The 25744-nt window shown below is 40.5% G+C and overlaps 1 protein-coding gene across 3 annotated transcripts; it reads right to left on the bottom strand.

The window, feature by feature from the left end:
* Positions 1-804: 804 nt before the first annotated feature.
* Positions 805-25046, bottom strand: PUS7 (pseudouridine synthase 7). Of its 3 annotated transcripts, none has more exons than XM_075491708.1 (18): positions 24776-25046; positions 23360-23520; positions 21604-21682; positions 20565-21043; positions 18564-18660; positions 18354-18455; positions 17297-17441; positions 12809-12920; positions 11419-11496; positions 9588-9716; positions 9230-9355; positions 8852-8913; positions 8264-8424; positions 7260-7386; positions 6419-6520; positions 3175-3304; positions 1980-2071; positions 805-1294 (listed from the first exon to the last, which is right to left on the bottom strand). In XM_075491708.1, exons 4-18 carry the CDS (start codon positions 20927-20929, stop codon positions 1158-1160), a joined length of 1965 nt encoding a protein of 654 aa, XP_075347823.1. In that variant the 5' UTR covers positions 20930-21043; positions 21604-21682; positions 23360-23520; positions 24776-25046; the 3' UTR covers positions 805-1157. The 3 variants fall into 3 exon arrangements, with proteins under 3 accessions (XP_075347823.1, XP_075347815.1, XP_075347830.1); XM_075491700.1 differs by having other exon boundaries at positions 20565-20958; XM_075491715.1 differs by having other exon boundaries at positions 18576-18660; positions 20565-20958; positions 24776-25045.
* Positions 25047-25744: the final 698 nt, after the last annotated feature.

The raw sequence follows: 25744 nt of genomic DNA, 5'->3' as shown, positions 1-25744 counted from the left end.
GAGCCCGGCGGGTGGGGAGCCCGGCGGGTGGGGAGCCCGGCGGGTGGGGAGCCCGGCTGCCCTCCGCCGGTAGCGCGCATGCGCCAGGCTGCAGCCGGCGGCTCGGTGCGGCCGGAGGCTTCAGCGCTGCGCCCGGCTGTGACCGCCGTAGGCGCCCGGTCTTCCGGCCCTCACACCGCCCCAGGCTGCCGGTTGGGTCGACGGTCGCGCTTTTAGGAAGGGTGGGCAAATCTGCGCTCGAGGAGCAGCTGATTTTGTTCCCTGTGGAAAGCGCAGGTTCAGGAGCCTTTCCCGCTTCCTGCTGCTCGAGCCCCCTCCTCTCCTGAGGTACTTCACGGGCACGAAGGGCCTTCCAGCTACCAGGGCATGCAACAGTGGTGACCGTTTTCCGTTTACGTGATTTTAGCAATACAACCTTTTTATTTGGTGAAAATGCAATGTCTTTTTAGAACAGCTTTACAATATTTTTTTTTCTGCCTGAAGCCTAGCTCCTCCCCTGCCAGCAACGGACAGACAAGATGTGTAAAGGAAGTAGTTACTGATACACACTCAGACGTTTAGGTTAATTTATTTTCAGTACCTGTTCTTTGGTACAGGTATTAGTAAAGCTGGAAAATACACACAAGTATTTTCTCAGTAAAGAGACCAACTAATTAAAACAGCTGTACATCTTTACAGCACATAAAAAGCCTTGCTAACAGAATCCTCCACTACATCAGCACAAATGCTACCAGCAAAAACTCTTGTGAGAGAAGTGTTCATCGATACCTTAATTTTGTTGTAACTCATTTTCCCAAGCTGTAGTTGAATGTATTTGAAGAGACTTCAAGGTTTGCTGAACTCATAAAAACATTCAGTGCTTGCCAAAAAAAAAAAAGCAAGCTAAACATTCTTCCAGGTCTGAAACTATTACAAGCATATTTCTTAAAGATGCACCCCTGTTACGGCTCAAGCAACTTACTCATTAAAAAGCACCAGCCACTAAGATCTGTATTATATTACAACCACCATCTCGCAAATGACTACTGAAGTTAAATGCTAGCGCTAATAAAAACTTAAAAAAATACAAATCTCTTACTACCAGTCTTTAAAGATTTGTACAGAACATGTAAATAGGAAAACACTTTGTTAAAATCTAAGTCATTTTTGCAGTTCATTCAGCGTAACCAGGTAGTATTCAGTTGTGTCTGGTTTTTTATGCTTGTGTCCATTTTCAAAACTTCTCGAATCGCCATGGTAGCATAAGTGGATGGGGGAAGGGAGAACTCCATCTTTAGTGCCCTGAATTTACCATCTATCACAAGGGGTAAGAAAAGCAAGAAAAAATTGTTAAGGGCATAAATAATGCTTATGCTGGATGCCATCTAAACTGGACTAAAATATTCCACAACCAACCCCCCAAGCCATAAAACAAAACAACCACCCATTTACAATCCACAGTGGAATTTCATAAAACAACTTCTTTTTAACATTTTCTCTCAGCAGGAAGTGATGTTTTGGGGTTTTTTCTTCTTTTAAAAGCAAAATAAACTTTTGTTCTTTCAAAACTGAATTCCTAGCCTCTCTTCACTTTTTCTTGTGACTAGAGTTATACAAAAAAATTTCTATTGAATTCTGTTAAGTATTTGAGCAGTCCCTTACATTCAGCACAAATAATACATGCTCAAGCATATAGACAATTTGTGGCTTAATTGTACCTTCATGCATTTCACAGACATTTATTGCTAAGCATTTCCTCGATTTTACATATGTCTATAAGAAAATGTAAAAGTCAATACAGACTGCTGGAAGAATTGCTCGCACTCTTCAGAAATAAGGGTCCTTATTTAGACACCTAACTTTCGTATCTTTAATACCATTGCTTAACAGTCTAGTTAAATGAAAGCTCTTCCTTAAAAGAGCTTTCAATATGTAGCAGTTCAAAGCAACAGCCAGATCAAACTTCTATTTTGCAAACATCAGCAGAAAAATCAACTTACGTGTAGGAAGAACTGGTAATGGTTTTCCTTCCAGCTTATCCAAATCCGTAGGAAATAACGGGATTCTGGGATCGTCATATGCAACAACCTCCCTTTATAATATACATAAGTTTGTAAATTTATTAATTTTTCATTAATTAGACTAAAATTATATAATTTATTATTTTATATAAATGTTTATTTTTATTAGAATAGTATTATTTATTATTATTCCTATTGGACAGTTAAAACTGAAATGGAATTTGTAATAAAATAAGGTGGCATTTATGGTGCAGTAACTGGTAAAGCTTGATGTAGAAGACTTCGCCTCTGTTTGATGAAGATTACAAAAAAAAAAAAGTGAGAAGTTTCTGTGCATAACTCATCTGTTTTCCCTCATGGGCTGTCAGAATTTCCAGCTATACAAGAAGCATAGTTTATGAAGTTATAGGAAGAATGGTGTCAACTCTAAGAATACTTTGGGGGCACCTTCATTTTGAAGAAAGCCATCTAAACTTCTTTGAAAGGGCTTAAATACATATTCTACTCTTTCTGCCACTCATTTAACAGAAATCATTCCATATGTAATGACAAGGCTGAACAAGTAACTGGGAAGTAGATAAGCTTTAAACATCAGCACTAATTAGAACAAAGTGTAAACATTTGTATTTTTTGTCTCCCTCCTAAACCCTCTATTTTTTTTCTATTCATCAGCGATCAAGTCTTTCTGCACATTTGTACAGTCACCTGTTTAAATTTATTCAGTTGCCATGACAACTAGGTTGTATCTCTAACAACAGTGATTTAGCAGGTTTAAGTGCTACAAATCTTTCTGATTGACAGATAGGTAATTGGAGACCAACTTTCTCATAGCAAGACTACAAAAAAACCCTGTTTTGAATATTATCTATCATGGTTTCAACATAAATAATTATCTATGAAGTGTTCAGGCAAGCCCTTGCAAGGAGTGTAACAACTAGACAGATGTCTTGACGCTTACACATCACAGAACCAGAGAACCAAGGAAGAAGTAAGGCTATGGTTCAACTTCAACTGCGTAAAAAACATGAGGGAAATGCACAGAGATTCCTCCTTACCTATGCTTCAGTCTACATGTATGTCCCGTGGGTCGATCTAATGGTTCTTGTACTTGGTCATCCCACATATACTCTATGCTGTCAACTCAAGTGTAACTTCCTTTATCCTCTGTACTTACCAGTTGACATTCTGAGGTCGAATGATAATCTTTCTGTACGCTCCAGAAAGTGAATAATCTCTGATCTTATGCCTCATGTTGTTGATATCGAGATTGTCAGCTACTAGCATTTCCTTGTAGGCCTCACCAACTGCAAGAGAGGAAAATATTTAAATAGGAGAGAGCGTAGTGCAGCCAATTGAAACAGCCCGTTTTCATGGATCATTCCTTCCCTTGTATTTAGTAGTTTTCAGCATATATGGGATAAATGTTACACAGAAGTTTGAAATTACTTATTGCAAATCTTATTACCTACAATGTTTGATTCTACAACCTGATTAGTAGAGGCAGTAACCAAGAAAGAATCTTAGCAAATCACAATTTCAGTTGAAAACAAAATTTACAAAATATTTTATTGACATTTCATTGACATCTTATGCATGCTTTCCAATTATCTAAACTTCACAAGACTAACCTCAGGTATTATGGTCGGGGTGGGGCGGGGGGGGGGGGGGGGGTGCAGACTACCCATTGCTCTATCTTTGAAAAAGCAGCAGAGTGAAGTGAGCCAAGAGCGCCCTCTGAAGAAATTAGCCGGTAGGGACCCTTGAGGACACTGCCAACAGAAGGAGTAATTCTATTATTACAGTCTTGTATCCTTAAGTAAGGGCATGTACCTGCACACCTGGGGAAGACAGGGAAGGCAATGGAAATACAAGAATATACTGCAGCTAAAATGCTGTCTGGTGCCTCTGATTTGCAGTGCAATTACCAGCATTACTTCATGCAGTTGGGAACTTTAAACAGGAACAAGTTAGGCTTCCTGTGGGCAAATCCCAGTATAAATATATTGAATGTAAAAAATTGCAGCTTTTCTTTCCAATCTTTTGATCTAATGTGGTTCAGAGCCACCCCTCATCACCAGCAGATCTTTACTTTCCAAGTGTTTCAGAGATGGGTCATAATGGGATCCTAGCTCTAGGACTTAGCTCTGACAGGCAGAGTCTCAAGAGACTTGACTGGTCTTTTAAGGACAACCAAGTACAAGAGCAGTTCAACCCAGTATTGAGGAAAACAAGCATATGTACTGGGAGACTGGTTTGGCTAAGTAGGGAACTCATGACTAAGCTCATATGTAAGGACACATACAGTAGGTGAAAGCTAGGATCAGCTACAAAGAAGGAATATACAAACATTGTCCAGGCACATACGGATGGTGTTAGGAAAGCCAAAGCTCAGCTAGAGTTTAAATCAGCAACAGGCATCAAGAGCAAGAAGAGTCAAACTGCTATATCAGGAATGAAAGAATACAAGGAAAGCGTTGGCCTGCTGCTACACAAGGCAGCTGGTCTAGTGACAGACGTAAGGCTGATGGTCTCAGCGCATCCTTTGCCTCAGTCTTGACCAGCAAGGTCTCCCAGGCGTATGTTCCTAGAGGCAAGGTTCAGGACAGGGAGGGACTACCAGCAGCGGAAGAAGATACAGGCTGAGAGAGCTGGCTCATGTCATGGTAAAGCTTTTCTCTATCATCTCTGAAAGATCATGGAGATCTGGGGAGGTCCCAGGTGACTGCAGAAAACCAAGTGTTGCACCCATCTTCAGAAAGGGCAAGAGGATGATCTAGGAAATTACAGACCAGTCAGACTCACTTTGGTCCCTGGGAAAAATAATGGAGCTAATCCTCTTGGAACATGTTTCTGGTCACACAACGAGAATAACAGTGAGCATGGTTTTACCAAAGGGGGGAAGAGGAAAAGAAAAACAAAATACTCCACTAACCTTACTGCCTTCTGTGATGAAATTATTACACCTGTGCATGAGGGGGAGCAGTGACTGTTGCCTACCTTGCCTTTGGCAAGGCTGTTGACATGTTCCCACAGCATCCTTGTATCCAAGATTAGAACATTACAGGGGGTGGACTGCTAGATGGGTAAACAACTGTCTGGCTCATCATCTCAAAGTATAGTCACTACTGGTTTGAGCTCCACCTAGAAGCTCATTACAAACAGAGTTCCTCAAGGAACTGGGATATGTCCTGTTAAAATGCCTTTATCAGCATATGTGGAGGAGGAGCTGGAATTCACCCCAAGTAGTCTGTGGACAAAATCAAGCTGGGGTGGCAGTCAATACACTCAAGGGCAGGACTGCCATTCAGAGAGACCTGGGCAGGCTAGAGGAATGGGCCACGAGGAACCTCATGAAATCCAGCAAGGACCAAGTCCTGTACCTGACAGTGATTAACTCCTTGCAATGGTACAGGCTAGGGAGCAACTCTGCTGACAGTCACTTGGCACTCCCAGTGGAAAGGAGACTTAACAGAGTGCCCTGGCAGCAACAAAAGCTAATAGCAACAGGAGCTTAGCCAGCAGCTACACCAAGAAAAACAATTACTGCCCTTTACTGGGCACTCATGAGACTGCACTTAGAATAGTGCGTTCAGTGCAAAGTAGATGCTGATAAACTTGCATTAATCCAATAGAGGACCACCCCGATGGCCAGGGGGTTGTAACCCATGCCCTGTGAGCAGAGTCTGAGAGAACTGGGCTTCTTTAGCTTAGAGAAGAGAAGACTTTCAGACAAAGCCCCGAGCAAGCTGGACTGAATACAGCACTGACCTTGCTTTGACCAAAAGGTTGGACCAGATGGCCTCCTGAGGTCCTTTCCAACCAAAATGATTCTACATTAATAACAACATCATGTTCCATGCAGATAATTATAGATCACTCAACCTATTCCATTACAAACAATTTAGATCCAATACACTGTATATACAGGAGATGAAAGAAATGCTTTTTTAAAATTATTTTTAAAACATTCATATTGGTTAATATTAAATTAAACAGATCTGTTTCTTTTTCCTAACTTCAGGTGTTTGCTTGGGTTATAAAGTCTAGAAGTTTGGTTTGTTTTCTAATTTAAAAATCAAATGCATACACTTTTCAGTTAACATTTCACCATTTTTTTCCCCCTTGTGCTGAGATAAATAACTTTTCCTCAGTAAAAAATTTCTTTCTTTGGAAAAGCTACTAGCTAAAAAGAAATATGAAACAGATTTATGTTAAATGAAACAAGTTACAATGCAGACTATTATTTTCACAGTGGGAGAGGCTGACAGTAATGGATTAGAGCTCTGAAATAGTGTATTTTTTTAATGGTCACCAAGGTTGCATAGATCTAATCTTCCTTTTTTTTTTTTTTTTTTTTTTTTTAAGAACAATCTTAAAGCAGACTTACATTTTCAGAGTAAGTTAACAGTCAGACTTACTTTTATGCTTTGGATAAATAACATCAAATCCAGGCAATGGCATCACTACATCGTGGATAGTGTAGTTATCAACATCTCCTTCTTCAATATGAATGGCTGTGGCTACCATCAGGACAGAAAAACGAAGAGTTACCTGCATGGATACCTGTGACAGTTAACCTTAGCTAAATTTAAGTGAACCACTTGACTGAAATAAGCCTACTTTGAGAGGGATAACTACTGTGTTTTATCTCCCTTTAATAGACAACATTTCCAAGAAAAGAAGAAACAGTCTTCAAGGCTGTCACAGTTACCAGCAGAATCACAGCCTGGTTTCCAGTGACCTTTAAAGCGGAATGAAGTAAGGACTGCTAGATGAACAGTCCCCTTACCAGGCATCAGGCATACATGAAGGAGAAATACTGTGGATATTCTCACCCCAGGGAAATGCCAGAGCAAATCCAAGTGAAGAAAGTTTTAATTGAGTGGAGCCTCTGCTTTACAAGATGCTAATGCAAACAAAAACTTCTGTGGTTAAAACATAACATCCTTTCATAGTTCTCCATAGCTCAACTAGGTTTGAGTTCATTCTTGAGAACAATCAGTCCTTCAGAGTCTCTCTTCCCTATCCAGCTATTTGGAACAACAAGCAAACCAACAGCTCACGGAACTGTAATACCTAACTTCCAATTCCTTGCAAAATTTGACTAAAATTGACCAAAGGATTCAGAAGTCACTGGACCAAAATGGGTGAGAGGGAAAAGAAAATATGTAAGCAGTATCACATAAACAGATATGTGCCTTGTTTTCCTAGGAATTTGGACTACACAGCATCACTGGCTTTTTGTTTGTCTGATTTTACCTCCTTTAAGTGTGAGATCTCCTGGTACAGCTCTAAGCCCATATTCTTCTATTCTCTTGCTCACCATATTGTTCCACACATAACTCTGGTAGCTATGAATATACATTAAACGATTATTTCTTGGTATCTAGAGGTAAAGAAAAAAAAAGGGGAAACATTAGAAAGATGTATTCTTATTTTTTTCTCTCAATCATAACCAAAAAGGCATATATTTGAAATGTTACCTTCTCCAGCAACAAGACTAGCACAATTTCTTGGTATACAGATTTGATTTTGTTCATTATTTGGGAAAAGGGTATGTGAAGAAATAATGCTTTTATACATTTGAAATCCACACAAAAACCCCCTATGCTTAAGTTAAAAAAAGAAAAAGTGTTTGGGTTTTTTTTTTTTTTATTCAACAGCTCAAACACATGGGCTATTATAAAACACTGAATTCATACTCAACCTCTTGAAATCTTAAGTAGACTTTGCAGATGTGAAAGCACAGTGTTATTCTAATTATCTTCTTCATAAACAAGAAATTACTCCTCGACTCCTACAATGGGCCCAGTAGTTTGCTGGTGATGAGGTATTTTCTCCAAAGACTTGATCTTGATTACAGTACTTGAAAATGACAGTGAATCCACCACTCCTATGCCAAGCTGATTCATTAGCACACTATCAGTTTGATTTATACTTTTAAAGCAATGGAAAAACTCTGATACTCAACTTTTGCACAATTCTCAGATCTGTATTATACATGGTTACTAAGTATAACTGTATTGCTTCCAACGTACCAGAGAAATTATTGTATAAATTGGAAAGCTCATTATGCATACATTAATTACAGATGTCATCAGTTACCATGCAGCAGTACTTCAACCAAAAAGGCAGGATAAATGCAAATATTTTACACTTAACCTTCTACTCATCAAGCATCTATGAGTCTATTTCAAATTCATCGTGATACCATCAAAAGAGTGTTTATTCAAGTAGATACCCCACAGCACTTTTACACTCACTATGCCAAATGCAGAGATTATGTTCTTCATTCCATACTTTAAGAGTCCGCGTAGAAGCTGTCCTTCCACGCACCTTTTTACAGGTAGTTTTTTGAGGGCTGCTGCTGGATCTTTAGACTTTGCCCATTCTTCTCTGCATTTTACTAAGTATCCCTTTTCAGCTAGAACAAGGACGTAAAATAAAAATATTTTAACTACACAGCAAAAAGCATCCATCTCACCTTTGATTAAAATAGTTGAAAAATTAAAGTTTCAGTCATGGTAATTACACAGATTAACAGAATCACAGAATAGCTGAGGTTGGAAGGCTTCATGTGGAGTCTGAGCAGACTCTGTGTATAAGTATTCAGGTCCCTCTTCATCCCCACTGCAAGAAACTGCACAGCAAGGAAAGAGAAGCAGAAGGGCAAAGAGTCTGAAGATTGCTTCTCCATTGCTAAACTGGATCAAGTTTAGCACGTGCAAAGCTGTCCTCACAAACGTCCTTTCAAATTAAAAGAATCAAAATCTAAAAGTGTTTCTCCTGAACATACAATTCTTGGAGGAGGAGAGGCAGAAACACTTGATGTATCATTTTTCAGGCCTTACCTCCTGGTCGTGGTTTTAGTATCAAATCCATTACTTCATTCCAATTGTTCTGTAGAATAGCTCTAAGATTCAAACAGTAAAGTTTATTAAGAACTGCCTAAATATATTTTAAGGAGATTTAGCCAACTTATCCAAAGAAAGAAGTATTAGTGTTTAGATTTATGCAATATTAAAAGTAGTGGTATTATGCAAGATACCTGCTGAAGCAAGTTCAGAAACAAGTTCTTTCTTAAATCTAAAATTAAAACTGGCACATGCAATATGCTAGAAAAACATTCCCAAAAATACATTAGAATTTATACAGGGCAGAATTAGAAGTTATACAGGGCTAAAAATAAAACAAAACAAAAAAGGCAGGGGGCTGAAAACAACACATACCTGCCAATTTGATACGTAGGAACAGCTGTGGTTCCAAATCTTTGCATTCCATAGTAATTTATGAATCCAATTTCCCTGAGAGAGTGCATTGCTTGCTCTATCTGGTTATCAGTTCCTGTTATGTTTCTAGCATTAAAAAAAATGTTATACAGAGATTATTAAGCACTTACACTATTTTGTGATCCCCATAATATTAGAGCTCAACATCAACATTAGATAGCACTTATCAAAGTCACCACTCCTGCCAATAGAAGGACTTTTCTTCTTTTTTGTAACACAAGATGCACGATATCCCTTACCTATTTAAAGGAAAAAAAAAATTCTAACAGAACTGTCTAAATACATACTAACATATTACCTGAGAACAACAGTGAAATGGTTCCCTTGCAGTTCTCCTAATTTCAGTGGATGGTTCTTGTAACTGAAATTTCCTAATTTGAAGTTCATCAAACATTTATTCAAATGAGCAAGTCTTTGTGCAGTGATTCTAAAAAGAATCAGACAACAGTGATCAACATATGCTTAGAAAACCAGATAGTTAAATAAATATAGAAATGCCAGCATTTCAAAACAGAAAGCAGTGAGTCCACTTTCCCCAATTTTCTATTGTTGCCTTTTCAAAGTATTTTAATGAAATATTTAAAAGAAAAGCACAGATAATTCTTAAGGCTACTTATACAAGAGAAAAGGTATACCATGACAAAGACTGTTAGTACTGTTTTTTCACATCTATGTTACAGTACGCACTCAAAAAAAGTATGTTGCAATATTAATGTGTACTGTACCCCACAAGCTGAACTCTGCTTTATTTGAGTAACTACACCATGAATACATCCCAGTTAGCACAGTCATAAACACACAGTTAAGTAATTAGCCACTGTGTAAGCTTAGTACAGATGAAGGAATACGAAATCCTGTCTGTCACTGATATCTGTCATTTTTGTTGCTAGTACTTTTGGAAGCATACCCTGTTATTTGCATGATCGAGCTGCTCTTTGACACTTCCACTAAAATTTATAGCAGGACAGACAAGTTTATCAACTAGCATGGCCAGTGTACTCAGCTCAGAGCAGGCTGATAAATGGTAATGCCTCCTCTCCCACGCCATCCTTCTCCCAGGCTGCGCAGGAGAGTCGGGTACTGTGACACTACTGAACAGACACCACAAATCAGTGCGTTCCCCCCAATCAATGCTTACAACACATTGAAGCTCTTGGACACAACACTAAATGTAATCATGTTAAAAGTAAACGGAACAGCACCTGAGAGGGCTACACCACAAGTTCGGTTAATTGTCACCACTTTGCAAACTTGCCTTGCAGCAGCGAGAATCTGGGGCTTCTCATGATTCAAATTAGTAATTCCTTTTATATGTGCAAACGTACGCACATACAAACCACTGGGAGGAAAAATATGAACAATTAAGTAGTGAATGCCCTCCTTTTAACAAGGATTTGATCAAGTTTCTGACTCTCAAACCTTGGAATTCCTCACTTTAGGAGTGTGGTTTTCAAAGAGTTGTAAATAGTAGTCCAGACAGAATATTCCAGCTAGCTAAACAGATACTGTAATATGTGACTGAGGCATCCATCATTCTCAGTTATGGATGCAACACTAATTTCAAACACCCAGAAACCATATAATTACCTTGGAATATGACAAAATACATTTTATTTTATCTTATTAGGCGACTTATGGGAGTAGGTTAAGGCAGGAAAAATTGCTCATCATTTGTTGTCCCTTCTGGCTACTCACAGATGAGCAAAGGCAGTGGTTAGCCTTCTCTGGCACTGTTGAGAGAGTTCAGTGAGAAAGAAAGTAGGATTCCAGCTGGAGGAAGGGGGAAACAAAAATCAGGAAGGAAGTGGGACATAATTTTCACTGTGTCATTCTGTTTTTCTGCTGTTGCACAGGAGCCATGCAGCGTAAGAGCACATAAGCAATTTGGCCCACTGCTTCAACCAAATACATGTATCCAGCCTATGACTCAGAGCACCACTAACTAAAAATACTAGCAATCACCATAGAATAAAAAAGGATTATAGCATCTTCATTAATACATGTGCTTTACAAGATCAGGACCTGAATCCACCGTTTGTGTCATATGCATACTGAGTCTTCAAGGTATTTAGCGAGACATTCAAGGTATCATGGTAGGAGTGCAAATACTCCAGTATATTTTCACTTACCTAAGAACAGCAATCTCTTGAACTGTTATAGCCCTTTTATCTTTAGTTCCCATGTAGGAAAATATGTTTGGCTTCACTCTTAAAAGCAACAGTAACAGATATTATGTATATTAAAATAGCCACAGATCAAATGTAATTTTCAGCATAATTACCTAGAATTATTAATCTTCTATACTAAAACCAGAAAATATACATATATTCCCCAGAACTAGTCTACAGTTTGACACCCCTGAATGTGTGACATTTTCTAATTTCATCCATAAGTACATAACACACAGGGAAACTTCTCTGTTTTAATTCTATGCAGATAGATTCACTTTTACCACAACTGTGCTTTCAGAATATGAGCTTTGAAGTACTTCTTTATATACATCTACTCAATGCACAAATGCACAGCCACCACTAATTTCACTAAAAAAAGCACGTCCATTTCTTCCTTAAACTTCAAATAACATGTCTGTGTGAATACCATGCATGCACATTATGTGAGAATATGAGAAGTTAATTTAAAATTTGATCCATTTCTTTCCTTGAGAGGAAAATTTCCTTTCCTTTCCACTTTGTACCTTACAGCCTGTGTTACATAGGGAATATTTCCAGTTATTCCAGCTATGGGCACCAGGGGGTAGCAGGATTGCCATTACATACATTTTTCCACCAAACTACACTCCTACCATTCTGTTCTCAAGCACAAATACTAGTAGTATACGGGTTAGAGTCTAGATTACAAACATTTATTTTTGGACAGGAAGGGTGAGGGAAAAGAAGGGGAGATGTGGGGAAGTTTCCCTACGAGTAGATCACTGAATTGACCCAATTTTAAAATAGTCCTTCCTCTGCAATTCACTGTGTTCACATCACGCCTTTGGCAAATCTTTTTGTTGCTGCACTTGATGGGGTGAAAGGAACTAAGACTGTGTTGCCATGGAGAAATTAATACATAGAGCAACAGTTTATCAACTGTAACTGCTTAGTAACTAATCAGCATATTATCAGAACAATAACTGACAGGTTCATAACACACTTGTATATATTCACACACTGGGAAAAAAACCCTGGCTTTTAATTCAGGTTACACACATTGAGGCTTTGAGCTACCGATCCTTTCTCAGATCGGCCAACTTCAATTGGGGACCTTTTTCCATTGAAGTAGTAGGGTACAGTCTTTTAAATTTCTTGGGATCATTTTGTTCCATTCTCACCTCCTTCCAATACTTACAAGTTTCAAATTTGATATTCTAAAATAACTTTTTTTTTTTAAACACTGGCTACAAATTAGGCAACACTTGTGTTGCTCTTACATAATTCTGAAACATAACATTTACAGTAACATGAAACATGCAGGGGGAGGACTGCGTGCTAGCCAGGCTGGCAGAAACAACAGCCTTACCTTAAAAATTTGGACAGGACATTAATTGCATCCATAGTATCTTTGTTCTCCTTGTACAGTACGAAGTGGCAGTAGCTTCCCCTAGATTTTGGCCAAGAGTGTTTTCTTGGATCTTTAAAAACAAAAGGTTAAAATTTGTAAAGTGTCATTTTTAAAAAAAAAATTAATTCATATCTTTGCCATTGCAGCCACATTTAAAACAAATATGCAAGAGTCAATTTCTGCTAATTTCCATCTGCCTTTTTTTTTTTTTTTTTTTTTTAAGAAAAAAGTGAATTACTTACAGCAAAAGCTACAAAGCACATTGAAAAAGACCTCCCCTTCCACTGGGCTGTAAACTTCTCTTTAATCAATTCTGTCACCTAGAAAATCTTGAATGAAATGGTGACAGTTCCTTTGTCATGAAATTATCTAAAAATATACTCTAGTCATTTAACTGCCATCTTGCCCGATTAAATTTCTCAAAAACCTTACCATCACACTGACTTTCAGCAACAAAAGCCACTCTACATTTCATCTAGTGCCTTCTATAATTAATAGATGAGGACCATTGGAGCTCTGTGGGAAGACTACAATTATTATTTGTAGTACTAACATATTCTTTATTTCTGTAGGATTTTTTCTGTATGTCCTGCAAAAGCATGGGTCGTATCTCTAAAAAAGCCTAAAAATAGTATACTCCAAAAAAATTTAGGGTGAATTTGTTTTAAAAGTCCTATGGGAGAGAGAAGTCTGGCACAATAAAGACATTAACAAATAATTCAAGCCATATAGTGGGCTGTGTTTAGAGAACGCCAGAGGGAGAGAGAACTTCAGCTCCTGCAGACTAACAACTGATTTACAATTCTGTACAATTATTTGGTGTTTTCTGGAGAGGGAAAAAAAACTGTCAAGGTATTTGTCAAGCTTTTGTTGCACATAAAAGCCTCCAGAGATAAAACTTTCCTTTTACAATCATCCACTGTTGATGGCATTACCATGAAGGGGGACTGATTCTACACAGGTTTAGCAACCAATTTTGAGGTGCTTTGTTTATCAATTCTTTGTTTTATAAGAACAAAACTAAGGATTTGTTTTGCTTTAAATAAGAAGTCCCTTATCTCTTGGTAGCCACCAAGCAGACTATTCCTGTTTTTGTACAAAAAGGGCTTAAGCGTCTTTCGTAACAGCAACAGCTAACTGAAAAAGCCAATCCTGTTCCAGTATATAAACACCAATACAGGAAGGAAGTTCTTGGGAAATTTTGCTCTTTTTGTTCACATTAGTTTAAGAAAGCCCAGATATCCCACACAGACAGTGAATATGTTTAATTTTCATGAAACTTTCTGGTAAAAGATAATAATTCTTGCTTTTTTTGAGAAGCTGCCACCCATACACACACTTCTGCAAAAACAATTGTGCATGCTACAGTATAAAATACTATGCATGTTGTTTTTAATCACTTAAAAATTATTGCAACGCTTGCCTTGTACCATCAGTTTCTAAGCAAAGCCCCCTCCCTCCCCATGGAGCTTCCTAGGACCTAAACTGAGCAGTATGGTCCAAAGCCTGTTAAGAGACCTCATGCTCCTGCTGGTCTCCCTTCTGAGCCACCACTGCTCTTAAAACACAGTCAATGAAACACTGCATTCAGCTCGAAGAACAAGGTCCCTCATGAAGAACTTAGCAATCAGAAGGGAAGAGAGGAAGACAGAGCGTGATTCTCAAGGAAAGTCTTCTCCAGCTGGAACTGTTCTTTAAATGTAACTAATCCATCTTGCACACGGTCATTTCAACACCCTTCAAAAAGTGAGCCCTAATCTAGGCTAGACTAAAAGGACTCTATGAATACTATATATACCAATGGGCTGCTTATGCGCCTGTCCACTGCACTGCCGGCCATGCTGAGCACTGGGAGGCTGCAGCTACAGTCCCGATGTTCAACCGTTCCTCACCTTCAAAGTATTCAACTGGGTAGATGGACCAGAGGGACAGTTTGCAGTCCTTATTGCTATGTTTCAGAGTCACATTACATTTTTGACAGTAAAATCATTATTTCCAAGCCCTTTTTCCAAACCTTTTGCTGCAACTCAAGGGCTGGAAGCTCTTTTTTAATATCGGGATGTATGATATATACTTTTAAACTTGTATAAATACAGATAGTGGTGGCTGAAATACAGGGGTGAAGGGTAAACGGTTGGCTTAATAAAATCAATGGAAAATTTACCATAGATGTCAAATAGTATCAAAACTGATAATTCACATCACTTACTACTGGCAGACTTTCTCTGTACTGAATGACTACTGCCTGTACTGCACTAGGAAAAAGAGGTAGCACAAGCCAAATTCTTGGCTGTTTCAGGGGATTTTAAGCATTACTTATGTGTAGGGTTTTTTAATTGTTACTAGTTTGGCCAGTCTTGTCACTATTTAGGAGGTCGTGATGGTTGGCATTTCATTTTGTTAGCATGAAATGTCAACATCTCTTACCTGTTGCAGTTCTGACCTCTGTCCCAATGCATAGCATAAAGAGCACAAAAGAGTAGCATTTAATTTTTAGACTGTCAAAGGGTTTTTAGGAGGTGAACATGCAGGTTTATGGTTATGGGATTGTTTATGCTTTAGAGAGCATCCAACAGTTAGGTGGTGGATGACAGCAATTTAGACAGTTATGCAATGGAATCGTGCAGAGGCAAACAGTGAACATATGGAAAGCTTCAATCGGAGATGCAACGAACTTCATTTGTGAACGATGATGAAACAACAGTTTACTGACAATTTAGTAAGGCAGTATTTTAAGTATTTTGGGTGTAAACTTACTATAGACACAAAGCAGCTTCTAATTTTAAATTTTAGGAAAGTATGTTCGGTAACCTTTTACATTATCAACAAAAGTAATCAGATACCTCAGCTAATACTCGAATATTCTACACTTCTGAAACGTTTCTTGCCTGGGGAACCCACTCAGGACTAAGACGTGTTAGTGGCTATATAAACACAAAAGATAAATATAATCCTGACTAGAAGGAACTTGCACTCTTAACTCCTACATTCATAAGCATTTACACACACTCACTGAAACTGCACACATCTCCACCAACTCTACAAACACACAGGTGTTTGTAGCATCACAACTCAGGAATCCAAGTTTAAATCGATGATGCTCCTCTGCATCACAAGATGGTGCTCCAGATAATGTTTTAATCCTAGAGACATATCACTAAATTCTTTTCAGTGTATTTAAAATATTTAAATTCTTTTATACAGTATCTCTTAAATCAGACTGGTCAGCTTAATAACAACCACTTGACTGTACAATGGTTAAAGAATAGAAGTAGCAGAAGGAAAAGGTGGAGGTAAAACCATTACAAACCAACAGAGAACAAAACTGACTGAGGAGAATTTTGTGCTGGTAAGTATACATACTCCATGCATAAAGCATGCAAACATACAAATTTTCTAAACATGGTTAAACAAGATACATAAACACATTATAATTGTACCAATAAAAGTACAACATTCCCATATTTGCTTAAAACAAGCCTTAAAAAAATAAACTAAATTGAATGTGGAAATGGTGTTATTTCCAATTTTAAATTATCTTATCTCCTTATCCTTTCTCCATCTCCTTCATCTTTAAAATGAAAGGGCTAGGTTTACATACTGTCATTTGTAGTAGGTTGAAATGACATAGGAATGCGATCAGTTTAAACCAAACCAAGCCTTAATACCTTTCGTTAAACATGCAACATTCTGCATGTAGACAACCCTCTCAACTTACAGTAGCAACAAATTTGTAGTAACATTAAAAGATGTAGAACACATGACTTTATTCCCAGTAATCAAAACAGCATTTGGCAAGATTAAGGTGGATAACACCTCATTTTGAAAATCCTTCATTACTTTGATTATTCCAAAATAGTAACTGTGATTTATAATGAACAAAGACAATTTTCTGCAAATATAATTAGCCTTGGAAGGAGAAGTAGCCTTAAAGATCATGGTAAATATCTTATGTTTCTATAAAACTATAACTCTGAGAAAACAAACAGGTGCTTGTCTCTATTCAAGTCATTGAGAATTTTGTCATGGATTTTCAAAACAGTCAAGATTACGCTGACTGTCAGTGTAATGTACACATTTCAACTACAATCTCTTACTTCCACAATGCACACTTGCACATCCAGGTAAGTTCATGAAAGCTAAGTTCAAATAATATTGAAAATAAAGCCCTTATTTTGCCTATTCCCACTGAAATAGCAAAAGATCCTCTCACTTCTAACAGGGTTGTATTTGATGAATGATTTGGAAAGAAAAACAAGTAGAAATTTAAATTTGAGACACTCCTTGTGTTCCTACTCATTTTAGATGCACAGCATCAGTTACAAAGAGGAAAAAGCAAAGACTACATTAGGAGGTATGCTCCACTTGAAGAACTTACTAACGATTTTTATTTTGGGGATAATGTTAACATTTACTTTACCCAACTGCTGTGATACTGAAACTCACTTGCCAGTGCTTTTTTCCCAGCAGCATGATAGGCAATAATGTATTTTTTTCCATCTCGATCTTCTGTTTTAGTCTCCAGTCCAGGAAACAAGGACTTCACAGCCTGATGGATAACTGTTCTTTTTTCTTTGGTGTCTTCAATTACCTGTGTTAATACACATGCATGCAGAAACCAAATAAAGTAATACAAAAGGGGAGGGATTCTCTCAGAGTTAAATTTTGCATGCTTAAAGAAAACCTACCAAATCACACTAAAGTACTGAATAGGTATACTTTTAGAAGTCTGGCCTACTTACTAAAAGTAGTTTGAAAAATAATAAATAACTCTTCTACAAACCTGTCTCAACATTCACAAAAGAAAATTCTCAAGATTTATTCCCCTCTTCTGTGCTTAATAAAATTCCCTCTTCTAATTAAAACTCTGGCAAAATGAAGTTTTTCTATATACCTTAAAGGAAAAAAAATGGCTAGATAAGATTACTTAATGTGTGAATGCTTATTTGAAACTACCAGATTTAATCCTACTCATCTCTGTGTCCCAAATTTAGCTCAACAGTTATTCTTCAATATGGGACATTTGGATGTTTAAAAATACCGAGTTTTAATTTCATTTTGTACCTTCTTATTTTTCTTGTTACAGAAGAGCATATTTATCTTCTTTTCTATTAAATCACTAAACACTGACCTTGAAGGTAGTCTTTCATCAGGATGGATGTTTTACTTAATCCTCCTTACATAATTATCCTATAAAATACTACTAGACAGAAAACCAAAACACTGCAAGAAAATTTTAACACCACAGAAATTAAGATGTGTATTTGAGTTCATGTCTACAATCCCACCAAAATCAAAATGACAACTCATGTGCATGAATTTGAGTACACCTGTAAGGCTTTACAGAACTGAACCCCAAACTGGAAACATTTCGGTATTACTTGTTGCATCGTGTTCAAATTGCTCTTATACCTTACATGCACTAGAAAGCACGTACCTTCCACTCATTCACTCTCTCATCCTCCTCCCCCACCCCAAACTTCACATCATTTATTAATTTTACCTCTATGGCAACACTAGTTTCCTTATTCTTAAGAAGCTGGAGCTCCTCTAAACGCTGCTTGTCTTCGTCTGACAAAACTGTAAATGTTTCTTCCGATGGATCCTAATACATATTTGGTGGGGGGAAACAAACATTCAATAACCCTCACAGAACAACTTTCAGCCTTTTCATGTGTTTGCTTAAGGAGCATAGCCATTACCGAATCTTTACCTCAAAATTTACCTCATCATCCACTGGAACAGAAAAGTCATCTAAATGGCTCACACGTCCATCTTTGCCTATTTCATGGACAACAAAGTCTGAGTATCTGATAGGAAGAAACACGCATTAAAATTGTGTAAAAAAATTAAAATCTCACATCACATCAAGTCCTTTCCCAAGAAGCTGTTTGCTAACAGAATTCATTCAAGAATTCTGAATTCACATAATTCAATTCATGTAAAAGAAACCTCAACCATGAGAAAGCTGTACCTATTCCCACCCCTCAGAAGGATACCATGAGAACACAGAAGAAAGTCTGGCATATCTAAACACAGCAGACTTCTTTGCAGATAACCGAACACCTGCTGTAGTTATTCTGAGTCATTTTCTCACTAGCTTGCAGAGATCAGCAATGCATATCCTCAATCCCAGTCATTACCGACGAGACTCTACTGCATTGCTACAATGTGAACACAAATGCATTAACTCTGTCACTTCAAATAACCTGCAGAATGAAGTGCATGTAAACCACTCTTTAGGGAAAGGACAAATTCAGCTCTGCCACATATATTCAATTATAGAGAACGTCTTTCAAATAAACAGTTACTCCGCATACTCTATGACAGCAACAAAGAATTTGACTGTGACGTTTTTGATCAACTCACTATGTCCAATAATAAAAACATCCTGACTCTAACAGAGCACAGACAGTCTATGTTACCATTGCTAAATGATTTTTAAGTAGCATCTGCTTGTAAAGGGGGAAAAAAAAAAGAAAAAATTTCTTAGTCTATGAATGTTGAAAGATGAATAAAACTTCACCATGGGAATGTTTCTACTGTACCTCCCCCAAGCCTCCACTTGCCATACCTCTGTGCGGCCAGACATCATATTGGTAGAATTTCTTCCTGAGGAGTGTTACATGTCCTCTCTCTTATTATCTGTAGCTGTCTAGACATGCTAGTGACTGGTACCATAAAAACACCAGGACTAAATGAATGATAGGTGTTATAAACTAGGATCAAAGAAAAACTATGAACCCACAAACGTTTCTACCACCTGGCTACCTTTGGCTACCTTGGTTCAAAATTGGCAGATCTCCCAGAAGTAGGTTCAGCACAGACTGTGGTGCCCAGTGAAGGATTATGCTAGCTGCTTAATGCTGCATATAAAGATTAAATACATATATAATATGTACATATCACTTTATTATGTAAAATGATCTATCTATATATGAAACCAGTATTTAAAACCAGTGACTTCTTGGTGTGTAAACAAAGCACCCTTAACCCAAAGCTTGCTAAGTCAGGGCAACAATGATTTGTTCAGTGTTTGTGAGTTTTTGTATTTGCGAGTTTTTGTATTTGCATTCTATTTCAAAGATGTTATTTAATTTAAAAAACTTAGAAGTTTCATTTTAAAAAGCTACTAAAACCCAAACATCTTATTAAGTATATAATGTAAAATTCCACACCCTAAGTTACAAAACTCCATTTTATGTTTTGTAAATGACATTACAACTGATCAGACTATAATTTAAAGCCTAATGGACCATCTGACAATGTCTGTGTTTAAAGACATTAGCACAATAAAACCAGGGGAAAGCAAAGAAGAACCAAAGAGGGATGGTTTCAATACCGTTCTCCAGTGCATCTTGTATCAGCACTGAAGAGTGGTACAAAAGCTGGGTGTACTGCATAAGGTTTTATGCTGTACGTTTCTGCCAGAGAGCAAGACAAATGGCAAAGGCCAGTGTAATCATGTATTTCTATCCACACACAGCTTCTTTCTTCAGAGCTCCATTTGACAGGAAAGAAGAAAAAAAAAGAATAAAATGAAATTTAAAAAGTGACACCTTTCTTTCAGTCTCAGCACTAGGAAAAGAAAGTGATGAACCTCCCAAGTGGCCACACATAATCCAGTTGCATCCTGAGAGTCAGAAAAGGAAAATGGAGAACAACAGCTGCTTAACACAAGGATTAACATACATAACAAAAGACAAAGAGTTACCTCTCTTTTAAGATTCCAGAAAACCCTTTATGAGAGCTAACAAATTTAGTTATGCCAACATCACTTTCTGTCAGTCCATGCTTCATCATGTCTGCAAAGCTCTCTGGATCTCCATCTTCATCACTGTCCTCTAGTTCCTCATCTTCCTGCTCCTCACTTTCCTCATTGGGGATTATTTCATTTTTCGTGTCCTCAAGCAGAGATTTGTCAGGTTGTTCTGTTACAGTCTCAACGCTCTGCCCAGAGTTGTTCCCTGTCTTAGACTTCTCTGAGATCTTCTGTCTTTTAATTTCGTCTGCATTAGCCACATCATCCTCAGAGCGAGGACGTTTCAAGGATACACTATTCATTTCTACAGTTTCCATGTTTAAGGCACAGTGTAGGGTAGAAAGCCCTGAGGAGCAAGAAGAATGGCTTATTTCCTGTCTGTTTAAGAGCAATATCAATACATAGTCTCTTCACTCCAAGGACTCTGCACCCTGCAACAGTTCAGGAAAACCACATAACTTTCTGCATTTTTAAGTTAAACATCAAGTAAAGATTTTGTGCAGCTAGAAACAATATGTACTTGGGAAGAAAGAAGGGAGATGTTAAGGGAACTTAATACCCACCAAAGGCGGCATGCATGTTAGGCTACAGAAGAGCAGGATTCAATACTACACCGACCATTTACCACCATTGTCACTCTTGCCAACTCTTACCACAGCTGCATCCAGCCCTATGCACACAGGCTCTGCTGTCGATAGCAATTTAGTGTCTAAGAAACTTTTTGTTCCCAAGCCTTCTGTTAAACACAACTACTTTCAATTATTCTTTGTTCTACCAAGATTCCATCTTGCACAGATTGAAAGAAGATGGCTCAATTCCCCCAAACCTGAAATCTCATCTCTTCTAACACGCACAATCCCACACGGAAGTCAAGGTGGCAGCAATTCAGACCAAAAGATAAGCGGGATGAGATAACAAAATCGTTGAATGAGTGGGACAAGCAAAACAACAAGGAAGTGAAATGATCTCTGAGAAGAGCACGACTACTCACGCTGGTGGAGCAGAGCTCTGACTCTTCCCTGGCAATTTGAGCTGCCACCTTTGTGTCAGCAGAACTAGTACCTTCAGGTCTGAAAAACAGAGGAAAACTAACTCTTTGAGGAAGTTTTAGGCAAAAACACCCGACTATGAAAACATGTATGACTGTGATCATTCCAGAAACCGCCCACCTCTGAACCCAGGTATCAGTAGTTGTATAGGAGCAGACACTACCCAGACAGACAAGTTAATAACAAATACAATTGTAAAAGTGTTACCAAGCTAGTGACATAACACAATACTGCTATTTAGCAAGCTACAGCAGAGAAGTTTGGTTTTATTTCTATGTTTATGAAAGGAGACCAGAGCTCCTATAATTAGGCAATGACAGGACCTTTCTCCCAGCATCACCCAACTGGCACACTGGTGTGTTGGGGATAAACCGCAGGTTTTGGTACCAGGGGGCTGCATGGGAGGAGGCCATCAACTGCCCTGTGCTGGTCATGGCCAGTTCCAGCTGGCCCCATAATGGACCAAACCCATCACCTGCCAAAACTCCAACTCATCAGATGAGCACACAGCACCTCTGCTCTGGCTTATTTAAGAAAGGGAGGAGCTGTCAGCAGCAGAAAGCACAACAGAAGGCACAGAAGGAGGTGTGTGACAGCATGCTAAAAAAGGGGGGGAGGCACGGGGAAGGTGACATTGTTGGGGACGTGGCTGGAGATGGAAGGAGGCTCTCCCCACCAGAGCAGGGACATCCCTGAGACGACTGCAACCTGTGAAGGTGCCCACACTGGGGCAGGGACTACCCTAAGGGGACTGTGGCCCCTGGAGGTGCCCACACCCGGGGCAGGGACACCCTTGAGGGGATCGTGGCCTGTGGAGGGGCCCATACAGCAGCAGAAGAAATGAGAAAGAAGGAGCAGCAGAAAGAAACTTCCATGCACCAACCCCAAGCTCCTGTACCACCACTGCCTCGCCCAAGGGATGGAGTATAACCTGTGGGGACAACCAGGAGAGGGGAGATGAGGAAATCAGGGGAGGGGAGGTGTCTGGAGTGAAGGAAGGAAAGGAGTTTTCCCCAAGTGTTTGTTTAACTGGTTGTTGTCTTTGTATCTCACTAGACAAATCACTAATTAAAAGTTTATGTTAACTGGCAATAAATTAAATTCCCCAAATCAAGACAGTTTTGCCCACAACAGGCAAGTTTCTAAATTAATAGGATTCAAATGTGACTAAGTAGTTAATCTAGGCACAGAGCAGTAATTTAGAGCTACACACATCATCCTGTATTATTTTTCCAGTCACTAGATAGCATATTCTATTTAATTTTAAAGGGTATGTTTTTAAAGGAAGACTCATTACTAACTCAATAATCACCACATGCTGGGTTGTTAACTAACTGCTACCAGTTAGCTGTTAGCCACTGCTGATTTCATTGCCTGGACTCTGTGTTGTAGAGGTCACAAACTTAGGGTAAAGAGGCAGGAACAACTGTTTTAGAAACACCTGAAGTGTTTAGCTCAAATGAAGAACTGAAAGTGAACGTTAGATAAAAGAATGGACAAAAGGGAAATAAGGGGAGACCTATAAAAAAGCATATGTGATGCCTGAAGAGAGGAGTGACAAAACACAAGCAGAAGATAACAGAACAATTAGCAAATCAATGTACCTTCAAGCAGAAGGCACCCATTTCAGTTTGTCCTCAAATATAAACAAAGTACATAAAATCCTTCTTTAAACATAAAAAAATAAAAAAGTCATACCCAAGAGAAGCAATTCACCAGCATTTCCAGATTCTTATGTTCCCAAATTTACAGAGCCCGTGTTATAAAGCACTGACGTGGACAAGGCTTCTAGATGGCTTGTGAATGTCTTCACATGGCGAACAAAACACCAGTTGGCACAGTGAAATCCTCTGAGACACCTGCCATAGGAGGTAACAAGACAAATCTCACGTTTCTGAAATAAATTTGTAATACCTAGTTATCGAATGATACAAACTGTTAGAAGAATTCAACGTTGGCCACAAATACTCCAAAGTTGTCAGATACAGCCTATTCTCACGGCAGAGGAATGGCTCGCATACAACAAAGTACTATCTTGTGCCAAATGATGGCCGTCATCTCAGAAAATTTCTGCAGGATAATTACTTGAAGGAGCAAGTTGAAGCGAGTGGGGCACACACTGTCTCACTTGTGCAGACTGCTAGTGAGAGGCGCCTATTATTTTTTGACAGCTGCTCAACTGCCTCGGTCCTTTTCCTAGCAAACAGGTGCTTCCATAAAAGCCAGAATCTGCATAAACAGCAACTCCGCAGCAATTTTAACAGAGACCATGTTTTAGCAGAAACTGAATTTACTACTACAAATAAAGGGCTTGATTCTCCCCAGCAAGAAATGCTGAGCGATTACTTCTGGTGTGGTACCTGTCAGGCACACACACACAGGCTGGGGGGGACTATGGCGTACTTTCCACTTAAAACAATAAATAAAAGAGTAGGCGTACGCCAGCGCTGGGTGCGAAGCTGGTTTCTCATGAGACGAGGCAGATCGGATTAAAAGGCGACCGACGAGAGGGCACGATGATACAGCAGCGCCCGAAAATAACCCTTCGGGCGGGCGCAGCAGGGAGCCTGCCCGGGTGCAAGAAGCGTCCCCCAGCCACGCGGCTGGGAAGCCCGCAGCGGCTCGGCACCTACGCGGCGATTTCGCGCCGGGGGAGCGGGCCGGGCAGCCGCAGCAGGCAGCGCTCCGGGCGGGCCGGGCCGGAAGAGCGGCGGCAGGTCCCGCGGCCCGGGTCTGCTGCTGCCGGCCCCGAGACTGCCGGGGCAGGGCGAGAGCAAGCGAAGGGGCTGGGGCAGGCGGGAGGAGAAGGAGGCAGCAGGAGAAAACGGCTGCCGCTGGGGTCCCGGCACCACGCGGCTGCCGCCCGCCCGCCGCGGGAGCCCCGGAGCGGCCGAGGAAAGCCCGGCGCAAGCGGGGGAGAAAGTTGCCCCGAGGCCGAGCCCCCCCCCGCCCTGGCCCTGCGCCCGGGCTGGGAGCGGGAGCCTGGAGCCGGCCCCGCCGCGGAGGCCGCGGCTGCCGCCCGCCCTCCGAGGAGCCCTGGGCGGCCGCGGCTGCCGGGGGAGGGCGCGCCTCCGCCCGCCACCAGGCAGGAGCCGGGGAGGGGGTGCCACTTACCCGCACGCCGGCACGGGAGGACGGGCCGGGCGCCAGCGCCGCGGGGAAGGAGGCGGCGGCGGGAGCGAGCGGCGCGGGCCCGCCCCAGGCCCGCGTGTGTGGAGGCGGCCTCCCGCCTGCGCCCGCCCCGCCGCAGCGGCCCGGCCCAGCGCGGCCCGACCGGAGGGGAGTTCTCCCGCCCGCCGCAGCAGCCACTTGCCGGCGGCAGCGCCTCCGCGCCCCGGCAGACCCCCGCAGAGCCGCACTCTGCGGTACGGGGCTCGGCTGCGCCTCCCGGAGGGAAAGCGGCGAAGAACCCCCGGCGCTGGCCGCCGGCTGGAGCCCGCGGGGGCGCCGGGTTGGGTCCAGAGGCGGAAGGAGGGAGGCGCCATTAGCAGGGCGCTTTGCCACAGCGTAATCGTGTCTAATTAAAGAGTTTCCAGGCCGGGCCAGCCGCACGGGGGGTGGCGGGGAGCGGCGGCCCCGGGTGCTTCCAGCGAGGGCAAGGTGGGTGCGGGAGAGCCGGGCGGGGCGGGAGGGGAGGAGGTGGTACCCACCGAGGGGCTGCGCTTGCACACGCTTCTGCCACCTGTGGCCTGCTGAAGATTCCTTGGACAGTAAAAAACAGTTTGAAGCATCTAGGGGAAGCAGACAAGAATTTACAAAAGAACAGCAGCTCTACAGAAAAAGTTTAGTTTCCAAAATGCAGCTATAGCCAAAGCAGGGAGTGATGTACGTGAGATAGCGGCCTTCCAGAGCTCTCCTAACATTTGAAACAGATTGCGCTAATTGAACATTAGTCCCAGGGCACTGGCGTGTTCGAGCACCATTTGAAAACCTACACCATATCTATGCAAATCATGCTACCATTTTAAAACTAAATAAAACGAGGCTGGATCTGTACTATGAGTCTTTTCTGACATTGTCAGAAGGTCATCTTCTACCCTCCTTTCTGTTTTAAGCAGTGGTGCAAAGCACGTCTTTTCATTA

The sequence above is a fragment of the Mycteria americana genome, chromosome 1, assembly GCF_035582795.1.
Source record: "Mycteria americana isolate JAX WOST 10 ecotype Jacksonville Zoo and Gardens chromosome 1, USCA_MyAme_1.0, whole genome shotgun sequence".
Lineage (NCBI taxonomy): Eukaryota > Metazoa > Chordata > Aves > Ciconiiformes > Ciconiidae > Mycteria > Mycteria americana.
The sequence above is the reverse complement of the archived record's forward strand: the minus strand, read 5'-3'. Positions and strand labels throughout refer to the sequence as shown.